This window comes from Helianthus annuus, chromosome 12, assembly GCF_002127325.2.
Source record: "Helianthus annuus cultivar XRQ/B chromosome 12, HanXRQr2.0-SUNRISE, whole genome shotgun sequence".
In the NCBI taxonomy this organism is placed as follows: Eukaryota; Viridiplantae; Streptophyta; class Magnoliopsida; order Asterales; family Asteraceae; genus Helianthus; species Helianthus annuus.
The window spans coordinates 30,487,465-30,504,694 of NC_035444.2; the positions used below are offsets into that span (position 1 = coordinate 30,487,465).

Genomic DNA, 17,230 nt, shown 5'->3' on the forward strand with positions numbered 1-17,230 from the left:
GACGTCTATGTTGGAGTGCAGATTATTTTTTTTTCTGCATATTATGTCATTTTTTCATATCTCTTTTTTACTACAGATTTTTGTTTGAAATTTGACAGCATAATTTGTCGTTCTTACAACATTGGTCATAAGTCGCGGTTCATCCAACACCGACTAAAACCTTTCCTAAAATTGTAAAACGACTTTAAGTCGGGGTTCATCCAACACTGACTAAAAACTTTTCCTAAAATTGTAAAACGATTTTAAGTCGCGGTTCATAATGCCGACTAAAAACATTTCCATAAAAGTATCAACATCTTTTTAGTCGCGGTGGTTTATTTTAAGATAGGGTTTAGCAAACCGCGTCTTAAAAAAAACACATTTTTAGCCACGGCATTTTAAGTCACGGTTTGAAACCGCGTCTAAAAACTATTTTAACCGTGTCTAATGATCACTTCTGTACTAGTGTTTGGTACCGGTACCCAGAACAATTTGCTCATCTCTGACCACGGGTTTCATACGAACAACATCTTTACCATAATACAACTTTTTTGGTTGATTTTCTTTCGGTTATCTTTTAGTGTGTTTTTCTACATTTTCTTTTTATTCTTGTCAGCAATTCCGTTCGCAAAACGCTCGTAGTGATTTCAAAACACATGTAAACACAGACTAAATAACAAAAGAAATTTGCGACGAACTTCTTTAAACCTAGTTAGTTTAATAGTTTAATTAATTTGTACATACATACACATTTGTATGTAAAATGTAATTATAAAAAAAAACATGAACCACTAGTTGGTTTGTTATTTTTGCTGATAATATGATTAAACGGTGAGGGGAAATTACTTCAAAGTTTAAGTTTAAGAGCACTCGCTTTGATAAGTACTGACTTCATTGTTTTATACTTTAGCTAGACTAGTATTTTAAAACTCTGGAAGTGGAAACCAATGCTAATTCAGAAAGGGGACCTATTGTTAAAAATAGATACATGTCTCATTGTTTCAATTCAGAACCCAGAAGCAAATATATAGTTTTGTTTATAATAAATTTGTATTTATTCTTTATCATTATTTTTGCACATTTAAATTGATCTTTTATTCTGCAAGACTCTTTATGGCATGTATGCTGAAGAGTTGGGGCTTAAAATTAAAGAATGTTCATCCTTGCAAGATTCGTCTGGTCTCCCGCTCAAGCTCTAGGTTTTCGCTATAGATTAAAAGTCGATTCCTTTGATCATCACAATCGTTCATCTCAGTCTTGTGTCTTACTTAGTCTTGGCGTTTGTCTTGGTTTTGTTGGAGTCTAAACTTTTGATCAATTATTCTTGTTGATATATTATATTCTATTTGCACAAGTCTGAAACGAGTTTTTTCATTACGTTTAATAAGACCATTCAGTTTGTTTACACCATTTCTCGATTGTTGTGCACTTACGTACAGTTGTGTTATCCCTTAACATGTTTCCGAAAGGGTACACGCTAATAAAAGTCACAAAGTACATAATTTCATGTGTTAAATTACTGGCCTTTTGAGAGTTTGTAGGGTTTACTTAAGTAACAAGTGTTAACCTTGAAATAATCCCCTGATTTAATGGCGCTTGTATTCATGGGAATTTGGCACGGTATTTGCGAATTCACGTGAGGGTTTGACTGTTATTTTGATTTAATTCTTTTGACATAATGCTCATTTACTGGAATATGTTGTTGGCCAACTCGCTTCACTCTTACCGATCATTATAAAATTTACATATATATATTTTTTTAATTCATAGACTAGTGAGAAAAAAAAAAACCTTTGTAATTATTCGAAGACAATTTTTAGAACTTTAATATATTAGACATGCTAAATCAACATTTTATAAAATTAAATTAAATAGGTATACAATCTTACTTGATATAGGTATTTTCTTTTTTCATTTTACAAGAATTGTGCTTCTTTGTAATTAAGCTTAAATTAAACCGCACTAAAAGGTATTTATGTATATGTGTGCATACGCATGTTCATTACATAACCAATAATATGTTTAAAACTGCAAGAACTGCATGTATATTGTTTTGAATGTGATACACAAGATATTTTTATAACTGCCTATGTCTATTTCTTACTGTCTCGAATAATCTTTTATGCACTATGTAGCGTATTATATGCAGTTCCTATCGTTTTACGCTTCTCATCATGATACTAGTTTTGAAAAGAACAAGCCCCATGTTTCTATATGTATATAAAGATGAATATGAAGCAAGCAAACAATAATTAATTAAGTCATGCGAAGCAAGATGAAGAAACTCGTAAAATATGGAGTGATGCTACCTCATTAATTCAACACCTGACCCACAATGTCTGTAGGTGATGCCAACACCCACCCTCTTAGAAGATGACTTGTACACCCAATATAGATACATGTATATTATATCATTATACTATTAAGTTACCCGTTCATGTCCCACTACCCCCCCCCCCCCCCCCGGCTCCTATATAAACAATTCCCATTCATCATGTTCTTCATCTTATTCCAAAACATCTTTAATTTACAGAACAAAGAAACACCATTGATCCATCTCTCTCTAATAATCCTTTTTCCAGCATCTAAAGAACTTTGAGAGGGTCAAGTTCCATTGGATTCAAAAGTCGTTAATTCGGTTCTTAAAGAAATTTAAAGAGAGAGATATGAAGATGATGATGATGGGAAGCTCCAAGAGAAGCAAAGGAATCGGAGGAGTTCTTAAAGAGCATAAAGCAAGGCTTTACATTATCAAGAGATGTGTGGTCATGCTTCTTTGTTACCATGATTGATATATCCAATCTCTTTGAAGAACTTTGCTGATCAATCAAGTGGTTTGTAAATAGAAAATATATGGCTTGAAAGAGCTCAACAATTTTGTAACCCTATTTGTTGGCTTTAATGTAACTTCTACTTATGTTAGGTTAATTCTTCATATATTTAATTTTTTATTTTATCAAAAAGGTTAATTCTTCATATATTTAATTTTTTATTTATATAAAAAAAGATCTTTTGTGTGTTTTACCCAAAAAAAATTCCATCCAAATATTTTCTGTGTGTGGTTGATTTAATCTCTTTAAATTCGTGTACAAATATTTTTTTTTACCTTAACTACATTTCCACGTACTATGATTTAAAAATCTCAGTTTCATCCACTTTTACAAGTCCGATAGAGACGTTAGTGGCGAACATTTATTTTATTGATGATGTGAATTTTATAGTCAAAGTGATTAGGATTAATAGTATTTTGTGAATTGTTGGTTTAATGTGTTTACTATTTGGTGTTTCTGAATTCTAATTGTTTATGTCTGAACGATAGGCGTGAAAATTATGGTTGAGGTTATGGGGGTAACTAAAGAGGTAGTATTGCAAAAAGGTATTGCAATCTTATTAAAAAAAGTTAAGTTCCTTTACGATTAAAAAGGAATTATACTTTCTATAAATAAACTGAAGGCGCATGTTATATTGTAAGGCGCATGTTATATTGTTTTATAGTTTAAGTTAACTTTATATTAACTAGTCTCGGTTAACTAAATATTTTACATTAAAATGGTTATTAACGCTTTTTAATATTTTGTGGTTGCACTTAGGGCTGTTCACGAGCCGAGCCGAACCGATCAAACTTTTGCTCGTGCTCGGTTCGTTTACAAATCGATCCGAACCGAAGCGAGCGTTTTTTCAACCGAGCCAAAGTCGAGCGAGCGTCTTCCGAGTCGAGCATTTTTCGAACGAACGTCGAACGAGTATCGAGCGTCGCAGAATAAATAAGGAAAGTGACGATAGGAGTGGTAGTTATAAGAATAAAGTGTAGTTTTCCTCCCTGGTGTTTCGTCCAATAGAACATACGTAAAAATTTAGCAAATAACAAGGAATACAAAAACACTCAACTAAGTTCTACCGAGATTAACTAAGCGGGAAGATAAATCGTCGACCGATTGAAACGTACCCTTGTTCTATCAGAAGTTTGAAATTGAATGAATCGATTGAAGCAAAACCCTGAGGAGTTGGCGTCTTCGGGAGTGGAGATGGAGAAATCGAATAACGATGGCCAATGGGGAGTTTTGATTAGGGTCTTGCACTTCTGAATCAAATGGCGGGTTGAGACTTGAGTATTGATCGACGCTTCACATTTTAGTATTTGAAATTTTGACTAAATTACTCAAATGGACATTTAAGTATTGGATAATGGACTATTGGTATTGGATTTCAATTCTAATTACTTAAATGAGCTCTATTTATATCTTGGACCAATGTTGGTCTCTAGTCATTTCATTAAAAATGATACACACACAAACACAGATATATATATATATATATATGTATATATATATATATATAGGAGGGTTAACATACAAAAAGCCTTGTCGTACTTCATGTACGCAACAAGCGTAACCATCAGATCAGGTCCATAATCACGCATGGATCAGTTAATCACGCATGGGATCAGTTATTTGGTGATAATCACGCATGGGAGCATAAATAATCACGCATGGAAATGTAATCACGTACGTTGTTTTTCTGTCGCAATCACGCATGGGAGCATAATAACGCATGGAAATGTAATCACGCTCGTTGTTTTTCTGTCGCGTACGTTAACGTACGTTAAGCCCTTTTGTACATTATACTTTATATATATATATATATATATATATTAAAAAATAAATCGAGCCAACCGAGTCGAACCGAACTGAGCGGACCTTTGCTCGTGCTCGGTTCGTTTACAAACCGAACCGATCCGAACTGAGCATTTTTTTAATCGAGCTGAATCGAACGAGCAAATTCCGAGCATTTTCCGAGCGAGCATCGAACGAGTGTCGAGCGCCGAGTAATTTGAACAGCCCTAGTTGCACTTAAAATATCATGAACTTATATTTTATTTGAATCATTGAGGTTGGTAACCCAATAACAAAAGTAAAACATTTAGGAATATGTAAGTTTGGTAGGTCATAAGTTCAACTCTCACGATGAGTAAAAAAATATAACTTGTCGTTAAAAAAATATGTTATTTGTCTTAGCTCATAATATGATTTAATTGATAAAAATACACGATTTGAGTTGAACTGAATTTGGCTTTTTTAGTTTAACATATATTAAAGTCGACTTGTTTCAAGTAATTTTATATATATTTTATATATATTATTCGTCAAGCTTGATGAATAGTGTTTGGGTGACATAGGACTAATCCTTATTTTTTTTTTCTATACCAACATTTGGTTTAATAATATATACATTATATATTGAACTTTTATATATATTATTCGCCAAGCTTGATGAATAGTGTTTGGGTGACATAGGACTAATCCTTATTTTTTTTTCTATACCAACATTTGGTTTAATAATATATACATTATATATTGAACTTAATGAAAAGAATATTGGTTGATAAAATGGTTATGGCATTTTGCAACTACATATCTTGCTTCCACCACACAAATTCAATTCATAGAAGTGACTTTTTTTATCCTAAATTTATCATTCTGTTAAAAACTTTTACTAAATTTATTATTTTATTAAAAAAATTTAAAACATATACGCATTCCTTTAAAAAATAATTTATATTACATCTTTCTCAATAAACCATGGGTTATAAATGTCATATATTTAATTGTTACGAAGGTTGTTACGACGTGCTTATTTTTTCTATCTTTGTTTCGATAAAAGATTTTTTTTGAAAGCGAGCGAGTGGTATACAATATTTTTACCCTAACGAATCAAAGCGATATTGTCCGAACAACATCGCTACCTATATTGATTCTTATGGTTTTCTCGATATCTATACTGTTGTCGAGACCGATCCAATTCCGACCGAATAACATTGAAACCAGTAGTATTATTCGTTTTTACCGTTTTCGCAAGATGTAAAAGACGTGGCGGTATCATTTTTGTCATATTGTATTTTTTTGGTTTTATCTTTTGGTTACCGAGTGCTGATACTGAATCTATAACGTAATAAATCGAACTAATTCCAACCAAATACCCGCCGCAGTGCGCGGGACATTTGACTAGTATGTATAAAGCTTAAGTCTGTCTCGGCCTCTAAATGTTAATAAATTTTCAAGTCTATAATTATTTTATTTATATGCAAAAATAAATATTTATAGTTCTATGTTTGTATATAGCAAAACACATTATTTTGTTACGTTTTGTTTTGAAGTCGAGGGTCTCTTTAAAAGTAGTCTCTCTATCCTTAGGGATGGAGGCAAGGTCTGTCTACTTCTCACCCTCCCCAGACCATATAAATAGCTTTGCTATTTGTGGGATATACTGGGTATGGTTGTTGGTTGGTTTTTACTTTCATCATAATTATACATACATATATATATATATATATATATATATATATATATATATATATATATATATATATATATATATATATATATATATATATATATATATATGGGACCGCTAAAATGAAAACACTTCCAGTTGTAAGAACCATGAGAACTACACCGTACGGGCCGAGTTGGACCAAATTTTTTTTTTCATAAACGTAGATGCGTGTATTATAAACACATTTGTAAAAAAAATCAAAAAAAAAATGTCGTGTGTGTAGTCTTGAGCACCACAAGTTTGTATTTACGGGTACCGTAAATTTTAATAAAATTTACGGTACCGGTAAACACAAACTTATGGTGCTCAAAACTACACACCCGACATTTTTTTTTTTTTTTGAATTTTTTTTTACAAATGTGTTTATAATACACGCATCTACGTTTATGAAAAAATTTTTTGGTCTAACTCGCCCCAGATCAAAAAGTTCTCATGGTTCTTACAACTGGAGTTGGTTTTCATTTTAGCGGTCCCATATATATATATATATATATATATATATATACATATATATATATATATATAGGGGAAGGATGTATAGAAAACCCACTTTAATTTAGAAAACCCGGGAAACTCAAAGCTCCCGATGTTTTTTTTTTCTTGAAAAAATTTACACATGTTATATACATGTTTTTAAGGGTTTTGGGCCAAAAAAATCAAAAAAGCGCCGAGTAGATATTTAAAAAAAAAATAAACAAGTTTTGGTATAACACATGTTACAAATATGTCAGATGAATGTAACATGTGTTACACCAAAACTTGTTTATTTGTTTTTTAAATATCTACTCGGCGCTTTTTTGATTTTTTTTTGCCCAAAACCCTTAAAAACATGTATATAAAATGTGTAATTTTTTTCAAGAAAAAAAAACATCGGGAGCTTTGAGTTTCCCGGGTTTTCTAAATTAAAGTGGGTTTTCTATACATCACTCCCCTATATATATATATATATATATATATATATATATATATATATATATATATATATATATATATATATATATATATATATATGGGAAGGTTCATTTGAGAAGAAAATTTAATTGAGAAGGAAAAGAACAAAGGGTAATTTTGTAAAATATTAAATAGTTTTTTTTACTTATCTCATTTATTATCATTAGTTATAAAGACTATTATCCTTCACACTAACTTTTTTTGCCTACACACATCAAAAGTTATCTTACGTATTTCGAAATTCATCCTATACGTTGAAATTTATCCTACACAACTCGTAATTTATCCTACACTTTAAATTATTTTATTTTATTGTTTTGAAAAAATATATATTTTGAAGATAAGTTACAAAAAATTTAATGTAGTTAGCTATTAAAAAGGAAGACTACAAATTAATGATCTATGTAGATTTACCAATATACCCTTATAGTAACAATAAATGAAGTAAAATAAAACATTTTTATTGGTTGAAATTTCTTCTATTTTCTTCTTAGAAAAAATTTCTTCTCATTTGAAGTATTCACTATATATATATATATAGAAAGAAAGTGTACTGCACAATATTACTTATCGTACATTACGTACGCTACAATCTCAGTCGTCAGATCATTTTTCCGCAATGAAATCGCATGTTGTTTTTTTGTAACAATTTCGCATGTGATAATTTTTGATGAAATCGCATGTTGTTTTTTTTAACAATTTTGCATGTGATAATTTTTGATGAAATAGCATGTTGTTTTTTTTTTGTAACAATTTCGCATGTGATAATTTTGATGAAATCGCATGTTAAAAAACAACATGCGGAATTGTTACAAAAAAACAACATGCGATTTTCAATGCGGGAAGATGATCTGACGGCTGAGATTGTAGCGTACGTAATGTACGATAAGGACATTTGTACGTTAACCTAACCCTATATATATATATATATATATATATAAAGTTTGTTATATTTATATAAATAATAAATAAATTGGTTTAGCTCGCAAGTCTTGTTAAACTAGGTTGGTATGTAAAGCCATGGTTCTCGCTCATTTATTAGATGAGCCCAATATATGTTCGACCTTATTTAAGGTTGGTTTGAATCCAGCCTTGAACGAGCTAATAACGAGTATGAGATTGGTTCGAATCGAGCCTTGAATGAGCTAATGTCTTGAATGAGCCAATAACGAGTATCTTATGACTTGTTCAACTCATTTACACCCTAACTCGCTAACAAGATGATATGAACTATAAGAAAACTATACGAATAGATTTCTTTTTCTTCTTACTAGTGTTTTTAAAAACTCAAGTGCGAATCGGCATCTAAGTATAGAGTTTAAGAAGAAAATAAATTATATAGTGAAGTAGGTGGATTTTTGGATATACTTTGCGTTTACTACTACATCTTAAATAGATCTTTACTATCCATTAACGTTGGTAAATATCATCGTTACTACTTCTATCTAGTATAGTAATGGTCATAGAATCTTATCTCACTAAGGTGGTAATGATCACACTAACTCGTCTCGCTAATATATGATGGTAGCAATGAATAAGTGTTAATTAGTGTTTACAAGCTTACAACCCCACTTCTTCTATTTGTTATCATGGAAATATGAAATAAAATAAAGATCACTCTGAATACATGTGTTATGGTAACTTTGCAAGAGGGTTGTGGTCAGTGGCGGACCCAGGATTTTTGGACAATGGGGTCCAAACAAAAAAAAAAGAACACAAAAAAACGGAGAAACAGGTATCGAACCCATGACCTTTTGTGTGCAAACAAGGGGTTTTACCGCTGCACTAGGCTGACTTTCATTGTTATTGGGTCCAACTAAATTATTTTATGGGGTCCATAGACAATTTTATATACCGTTTCTACTACTTTTTAAAAAAAGATTGGGGTCCGGGGACCCCGTTCCTCGTAACGTAGGTCCGCCCCTGGTTGTGGTAACTATGTTCAATTGGGTTTATATGGTTAGTTAGGTTATAGTCTAGTGGTCAAGAGAAATTATCTCTTATAGAGAGACAAAGGTTCAATTCTTAAGAGTTGTAACTATTTAAGGGAAAAAAATTAGCTGTTAAAAAAATTGGATTTATATGATTGGTAGAGGCACTTACCTCTCTTAAATGAGAGATCCCAAATTTAAACCTGGGCAAACTATGTATTTAAGGATTATAACATTTGTCGTTTAAAAAATAGTTTGGGTTTATATGAAAGTAGGGATGAGATCGGTACGATACCGGTACCGTACCGGTACCGACACCGTAAAATACCGTTACCGAATTTGAGGAAATGTGGATACCGATTACCGTACCGTATTTATAGATTCGGTTTCGATACGGTACCGGTATTTTGATACTTTACCACATTGGTACTGCTTTGGTGTCATCCATTGTTTTACCTAAAAAAATACCTTGCAATCACCCATTTCTTGTTATGAGGTTAACATTTGATTCCTTATTAAAGATAAAACTTTTTTTATTTTTATTTTTACCATTTTAATAAAAGCTTCATGGTTTTTTTTTACATTTTTTAATGTCTACAATCGAGGCGATTCCCAATAGTTTTCGGATCTAACAAACTCGCAAGAAGGTTTCTCGATAACAATCTTGATTCATCAACTCCGAATCCAAGTAAAGCCTACACACAAGAAGTTGTTCAATTCTAGAATGCCATAAACAACTTAGAAGAATTCAAATCTAAAATGAAAAACATAAAAACTTATCAATATTAAATTCGGTATTAATACCGGTATTTACCAAAAAATACCGGTACCAATAACGTTTTTTACCGATACTGAATTTCAAAAAATCTATTACCGATACCGGTACCGTTTATAATCGGTACGATACGGCATCGGTACGGTACCGGTATGATACAGATACGGTACCGATATTTCGGTAAAAGATCACCCTATATGAAAGCGACAAGCCATCCAAGGAAGGTCTATGGGCCATAGTTTTGCCACATTTCTACACACTTTGATTTAAAAATAAATCCATTTGTACTTATTTTTAGTAAATTTCTTTAAGGCCACTCGGTGTGGGGTCGTCCAAGCCCGGCCTGGCCCGGCGACACCCCGCAACACCATTTCGGGTGGCACGGCATCGCCCTCGCCGGCGGGTCTTGGACGTTGAAGACGGAGCACTACAAGACAAAAAATATATACCCTTTATTCCCTCACTTTTAACTCTAGCTGTTATAAAAAAGTTTTATTTTTTCAATCCCACTTTATAAATATATACCCTTTATTCCCCCACTTTTAACTCAAATCTTTCCAATCTCTCTCAATTTTTATACACCACCGTATTATTTATAAAAATATAGGCATGTCTTCTTCTTCTTCATCTTGGTGTTCGTCATCTTCGGGTGAGAGCGAATTATTTTTTTCGGACTTCGTTATGCACGCAGCACAGATGATCATGGAGTAGGAGGAAGAGGAAGAAATATTGTCACAACCGCAAACTAGGGCGGCCGCCTTAAATCAAGACCGAGAAGGTATTTAATTTTTTTTAGTGTATCTTTATTTAATTTTAATAATGTATTTAATTATTTAGTGTTAATAATGAATTTAATTTATTTTTCGTTGTTAATATTTAGCTGGCCATGATAGTTTAGACGTCGGTTCCTAATAAGTCGTCGATTGTTCTTACGTATAACAGACGACTTGGCGCAGTCTGATCCGTTTTTCACACTTTGATACGACGCTAGGGGCCGTAGGGGATTCACCACTTTACAGAATGTACGGTGGCCATTCGCCAACTGGCGTACGGGACGACACCTGATTCGTTGGACGAGTATTTAAGGATGTCCGAAAGAACGCACAAAACGAAGCCAATGACGACATGCCGGATGAAGACTAGTAGTTTTTATAATTTTTTTAAGATTAGGTTGATTTTTTTAATGTAATGTTGGAATTAATATTTATTTTAGAGTTTAAATTAATTTTAGTTATATATATATATATATATATATTGCACATTTAATTTGCCAAAATTTTAAAAATAAATAAATTATTAGGTGGGGTAGGGTCATCGCCCATTTCCTTAGGCCATCCGTAGTCATAAAGCCCCTTTGTGGGCGTTATACGACACATGTCCTGCAACGTCACACATGGGCTTTATGGGGCGTTATATCACTGGAGCCCATAGTCATAAAGCCCCTACCCATCATTACCTAATTATTAATTTTCAATTTTATAATTAATTATAAAAACCCTTAACTATTTTTGATTGGTCAAAGTTTTAAAACTTCCGTCCATCACGCCGCTATGGAGATAGCGTTGCCCCCTTTTTTGCCCCATAACGCCCACCGTCGTGGTGTGCTAGGCGCCATTAGGGCTTTATAGACACACATGACGCCCTACTACACACAACCTTAGTTTCATCTTTGGAGGGGTATCCTTTAAAAAACTACCCTCTCCCATACCAAGTAACATAACTATATAATTAAGAATTAGTGTCTTAGAAAGCATTAGCAGTGATCTGGTTGGACATGTGGTGAATTGAAAATCTGGTCAACTTCTTAAGTGGCTGTACATTTAATGAAAGGTAACATTTATTGCATTTTTATAAACTTTAAAGTTTTATTTTATAAACCCCTCAAAGTATTTACCAGTTTTTCAAAACTTCGTTTTATATGTATATCTTATATGAGGATATTATAGAAATTGTAGTAGCTTTTAGTTATGCTTAACATATTTTAATTAATTTCAACGATCTTACATATTGTGGTTGACTTTTAATTCTGATCTTGTATAATTGTTCTTGTTAATCTTGTATTTTTTATTTGTTGTATTTTGTCTTTGTATGAAATTTCAGGATCACTGATGCTATGACAATATATTTTTAAATTTCCAGCGTCCAAACTAAGATATTTATATTTTGGTGTGAAGATTTAGTATCAATTAATCAATACACATTTCTGCGTGTTCATTAATATAGTTTCGATTTTTAGTGTGTGCATGCATATACTAGAAATGTATAAAACATATATTAAACTGTTAGAGATAGGCATTAGGAAGATTATATGGATATGATTAAGCTAGAAAGATATCATGATGATGATATTAAGATGATATGATTTTTTGGATTAATGACTCAAAGTGGTCTAGTTGGTGCCACCTTTATACACGCTTTTGGTCAAACCAAATAACTTTTTACTTCTTTCTTAATTCCCATTATGTAGAAATTGACTAATATTACTAATTATTATATAATTGTCAGGTTTTTAAAAAATATGGTGTGCAATTGTTATTATTGTATTAAATGTTGTAGAGAATTAGAGTTAGAATGGAGGGGTATATATATTACTTAGGGTGAATGGGGTGGGTACAGGGAAGACATCGGTGAATGGGTTTACCATGTGGCAACACCGCTGACCCTTCACATCCCGGTGATTGAACAAAAAGTTGGTGTATAATTAGCGTATATGGGAAGAAGAGAGAGACTTGGATACGGTGAGATCCACTCTTTTCAGCCAATCATATTTTTTTTGTTTTTTATATTTATATAAAAAAGTTTACCTCTCCTCAAGGAAGGTGACTACCCCTTATCTTTTAGTGCAAGAGGGGACTTAGAGAGGGGGATTGACATGACAAAATGTGATTCGGTTGGTGCAGAGTTTACCTTTCCTCAAGAGGTGGCCACCCCTTTCACCCTTATATTTACACAATATACATCTAAGTAAGTATAATTATATTGTGTCTAATATTCTATCGCAAGATAAGGCCGAGTAATGACATGTAGCTTGGATCGTATAAAAGTAAATCTATGAGTAGGTAGAGGCTTTATAAAGACGTCCGCAATTTAATCTTTTGTAGATATGAACTGGACCTTTAGTTTTCCTTGTGAAACCTTCTCTCGTACAAAAAAAATGAAAATCAACTTCAATACGTTTTATTCTTGCATGGAAGATAGAATTTTTGGAGAGATACGTAACATCAAGATTATCATACTAGAAAGTTGGAACAGAGGTTGTGTCAGTTCCAAGTTCTTTCAATAAGGCTTCTAGTCGTGTGACTTTTTTCAGCCACTATGTCGGCTAGGGTCTTGTATTCAAACTCTGTAGAGGACTGATAAATCGTTATCTGTGTAACGTGCAATTCAGCAGATGAGATTAGAACCTATGTATATGGAGAATCTCCCGGATCGACGGTTATCTGGGCAGCCAGCCCAGTTAGCATCCGAGAACGCACGCAATGAGGAACCCGTGGTTTTGGATTAGGTTGGAGATTGGGAAAACGTTGACAAGGAGTTGGAGGAGGAGGTGTTGTAGATGAAGAATTATTGGACAAGGTAATTGGAGGAGAAGATGGAGGAGTAAGGGTTGATGTGGATATTGGAGGAGTGATTGGTTCAATTAGCGGTTTTAGATTGTTAAGTGGAGTGTCAAGAGGAATTGTAGAGTCGGAAAAAGATGTGTAGGGTTGGAATTTGTAGATGAAGAAGGAATTGAAGAGGGCATATGTTGGAAGGCAAAATTGTGTTAAAAAAATCGAACATGCCAAGAAATGTAAATGTGATCATTTGTATGACCATAACATCAATACCCATGGTGTTTTGGACTATAGCCAAGGAACACACAGGATGTGGACTGGACTGAAAATCTATTTTTTTTTTTAAGATTATAGGGTTAGAGATAAGGAAAATATTAACAACTAAATACTCTAAGGAATGAATAGTCATAATGATGATGGAATAGATGTTCAAATGGAGATATGTTGAAGGATATTCTCGATGGCATTTAGTTGATAAGATAGATGGTTGTGTCAAACGAAAAGCTCCAAAATCGTTTGGGAACAACATGTCGATGACGACGCTCAATGAAGCCATTTTGTTCACTTGTGTATGGACATGATAATTGATGGATTATACCAAGAGACTGAAAGAAACTTCCCAGGGGTTTGAATTCACCCCAGTCGGTCGGTTTGGATTTATTTGATTTTTGTGTTAAATTGACTTTCAACCATGTGAACAATTGTAAACATCAGATTTGTTAGTTAAAGGAAAAAATCCTCATGTAACGAGAGAGATGATCAACACAAAGCATAAAGTATAGGTAACCATTAAAAGATAATACGAGCACAAACCCCAAATATCACAATATAAAATATTAAAAGAATGTGTATTGAGAAAATTAGAAACAGGTAAATGCATTTTTTTGTTAAGTTGCCCAAAGGACAAGCAGTCATGAAATGGAATTAGATGTATTAATTATAACTAAAAAACTACTAGAAAGCATAAAAATAAAAAGAATCTCGTAGGTGACGAAGCCTTTGATGCTAGACGTCAAAAGGTGTGTGAGTGGCAAAGAATGCGTGCTTATTGATATATTAGAGAAGAGGAACACGAGTTGTTCAGAGACCATTTTTACTGGGGCACGTGAAGAGGGTAGTGCGTGTAGATTCGTCTTTCACAATGGAAAAGGAAGAATGAAATCTAGAGAAAACATTGTTGTCTAAACAAAATTTTTGGACAAAGAGAAGTTGCTTTTTAATTTTAGGAACATGAAGGATATAAGATATAAGATACGTTAAATGATTTGTTTGGGGAATGAACTTTTGATGAACCAATATGAAGGATAGGAAGATCGTTATCATTAACAACACGAAGGACATCTTTACAATGATATGCCATAAAATGGTCTAGGCTAACCAAATCCGGTGTGACACAATTGGCGGCTCTGTTATTTGGATGCCACATGTTGTATCCAGAGAAGCTTGCTTGGGAGTGCACATCGGAGTAGTTACCATTTTGATGGCTATGGAAAATAGATGGATCACGATAAGGACAATCTGAAGGAAGGTGTCCAATTCAAAATCTGTTAAAAGAACCATAGACAGTGTTCTGTGCAGATGCCTAACAAAATTGACTGCAACCACCACCGCTACCTCTAAATCTATTGTTGAAGTTATTAGTCTTGGTGTTGTTATTGCCACGGTAAGACCTTCTTCCACCTCTAGTGTAGCCACCCCTATTGTTGGGGGTTTGAGAATTGTAAAAGGGTTGAGGAGGTGGAACTTAAGCATTGACATTTGGCATGAGTTGATAGCCAAATTGAGAACCCATTTATTGGAGATTCAAAAGCTATTGAGGAGAATGGGCAGGAGTGGTGGAGGTAACAAAGGCGGCAACATCAGTAGATTGTGGGGGCTTTGTAATCATGTAGTCGTGATCTGTGAGGAGACCAAAAAGCTCATTGAATGCCAAGGGAATCGAGTGAGTAAGAACAGTGGTTTTTAGGCCGTTGTATTCTTCACGTAAGCTAGATATAACATTAAGAGCCAAATCTTTGTCTTTTAGTGGTTCACTAATGTTGACAAATGTAGATGAATATTCTTGGGCATGACAAAGATAACCAAGTGGTGTTTCATCCCCCTATCTTGAGCTTAAGGAGTTGTGCTTTAAGTATGAATTCCCTGGATACAGTGTGTGAAGCATAAGCTCGAGTAAGGGGGTCCCATAGTTCTTGAGCAGTGATGCCCTGGACATGAGAGAAGGATGCTTCAGAACAATAGAGATGATCATGTGGACGTGAGCATCAACTCCAATCCAGGATTGATAGTTGGGGTTGGCTATAATAGTAGTGGTAGAGTCTAAAGCTATTGCAACAGTAGGACTCAGATAAGCAATAGAACCTTAGATATAACCGAATAAGTTGTTTGTGATGAAAAAAGGTTAATCATAATTTTCTAGTACCCATAGTTTGCTGGAGAGGGGGTAAAGGAAACTTTGTGTGAGGCTTTCTGTTGTGGAGTTATCAAGGAAATTGTGGCCATTTGTGAAGTTTCACCAATGATCTAGGATTGTCGCTTAAGAAGTGTCGCACGTATATCAACAGTAATCAAGATTGTGATCTGAGTTCGCTGAGCTAGTATCGATAAGTTTGAACTTGCATTTCGGAAGTGTTGCTAGGCAATGTTGCCTAAGTCAAGTGTCATCGTAAGTGTCACTAGGAACTGTCGCTAGCAATGTCGCTGCGAGTTGAACTTGCGATCACAAGGGAGAGTACTTGGGATGTCACCTGAAGTTTTCACCAAATCTTCATGTGAGTGTCACCAGATCTTCATGTGAGTGTTACTAAATTTTCATAAATTAAATGTCACCGGCGATGGTAGGCTGCATCGGTGGTTAGCTCTGGTACCAACCTAAAACACCGTTACGTATGTGTAATTATGATTGTTATATTGAATGTTATAGAGGATGATTAGGGTTACAAGAGAGGAATATATATATATATATATATATATATATATATATATATATATATATATATATATATGTATATATATAATACCCATATTTAGAAAATACTACCTTTAACTAACCATAATTACATTATGTCTAATAGTGAATGTAATAGATGTACACATATTTCTCACAACGTTTTGATGCCCATTTTAAGACTGTGTTCTTGAAAATATTAGTAAATTAGTTCTAGATTTGTTTAACTTTGATTTTCAGGGCAATCGGGTTGCAATATGACAAAAGAAGCGAAAACGAAGAAAAATCAAGAGAAAAGTCAAGTTGCTGCTCAAGACACGGGTCATGCCTACATGACACGCCCTGTGCATGATCCTCAAGTCATGAAAAAGTGTTGATCTCCTCAAGACAAGACAAAATGGTGGTCCTCTTAGCCACCTAAAAGTCAACGGTACAACAAGAAGAGCCTAAAACTCCGACTTCCATTGCTATGCCACAAAGCCCTTTGTCTTCACAAAAAATTAACTGAGAGATGGACGTTGACGTTGGCAGGCGGCGATGGTGATGATGCAGTTAACCGAGATATTATCAGAAATGTAGAGGTGGAGTTAACCGGGGATATTAACGATATTGGTTTCAAGTGGGTTGCCGGTTCAAGTAGGGGTGTGACGGTCGATGCATTGAGCATATTGGTGGTACTGGTGGTCACTGAAGATGCCGGTGGTGACAAGGCAATCTGATTTCAAGAGAGGGTTGGCTAATTGTTGTTTATTTACAG

The 17,230-nt window shown here is 33.8% G+C and overlaps 1 protein-coding gene across 1 annotated transcript; it reads left to right on the plus strand.

Annotated features, from left to right (window-relative positions):
- Window positions 1-2,440: 2,440 nt before the first annotated feature.
- Window positions 2,441-2,907, plus strand: LOC110896542. The gene has a single exon (XM_022143828.2). The coding sequence runs from the start codon at window positions 2,646-2,648 to the stop codon at window positions 2,769-2,771; it is 126 nt and encodes a 41-aa protein (XP_021999520.1). The 5' UTR covers window positions 2,441-2,645; the 3' UTR covers window positions 2,772-2,907.
- The last annotated feature ends 14,323 nt before the right edge of the window (window positions 2,908-17,230 follow it).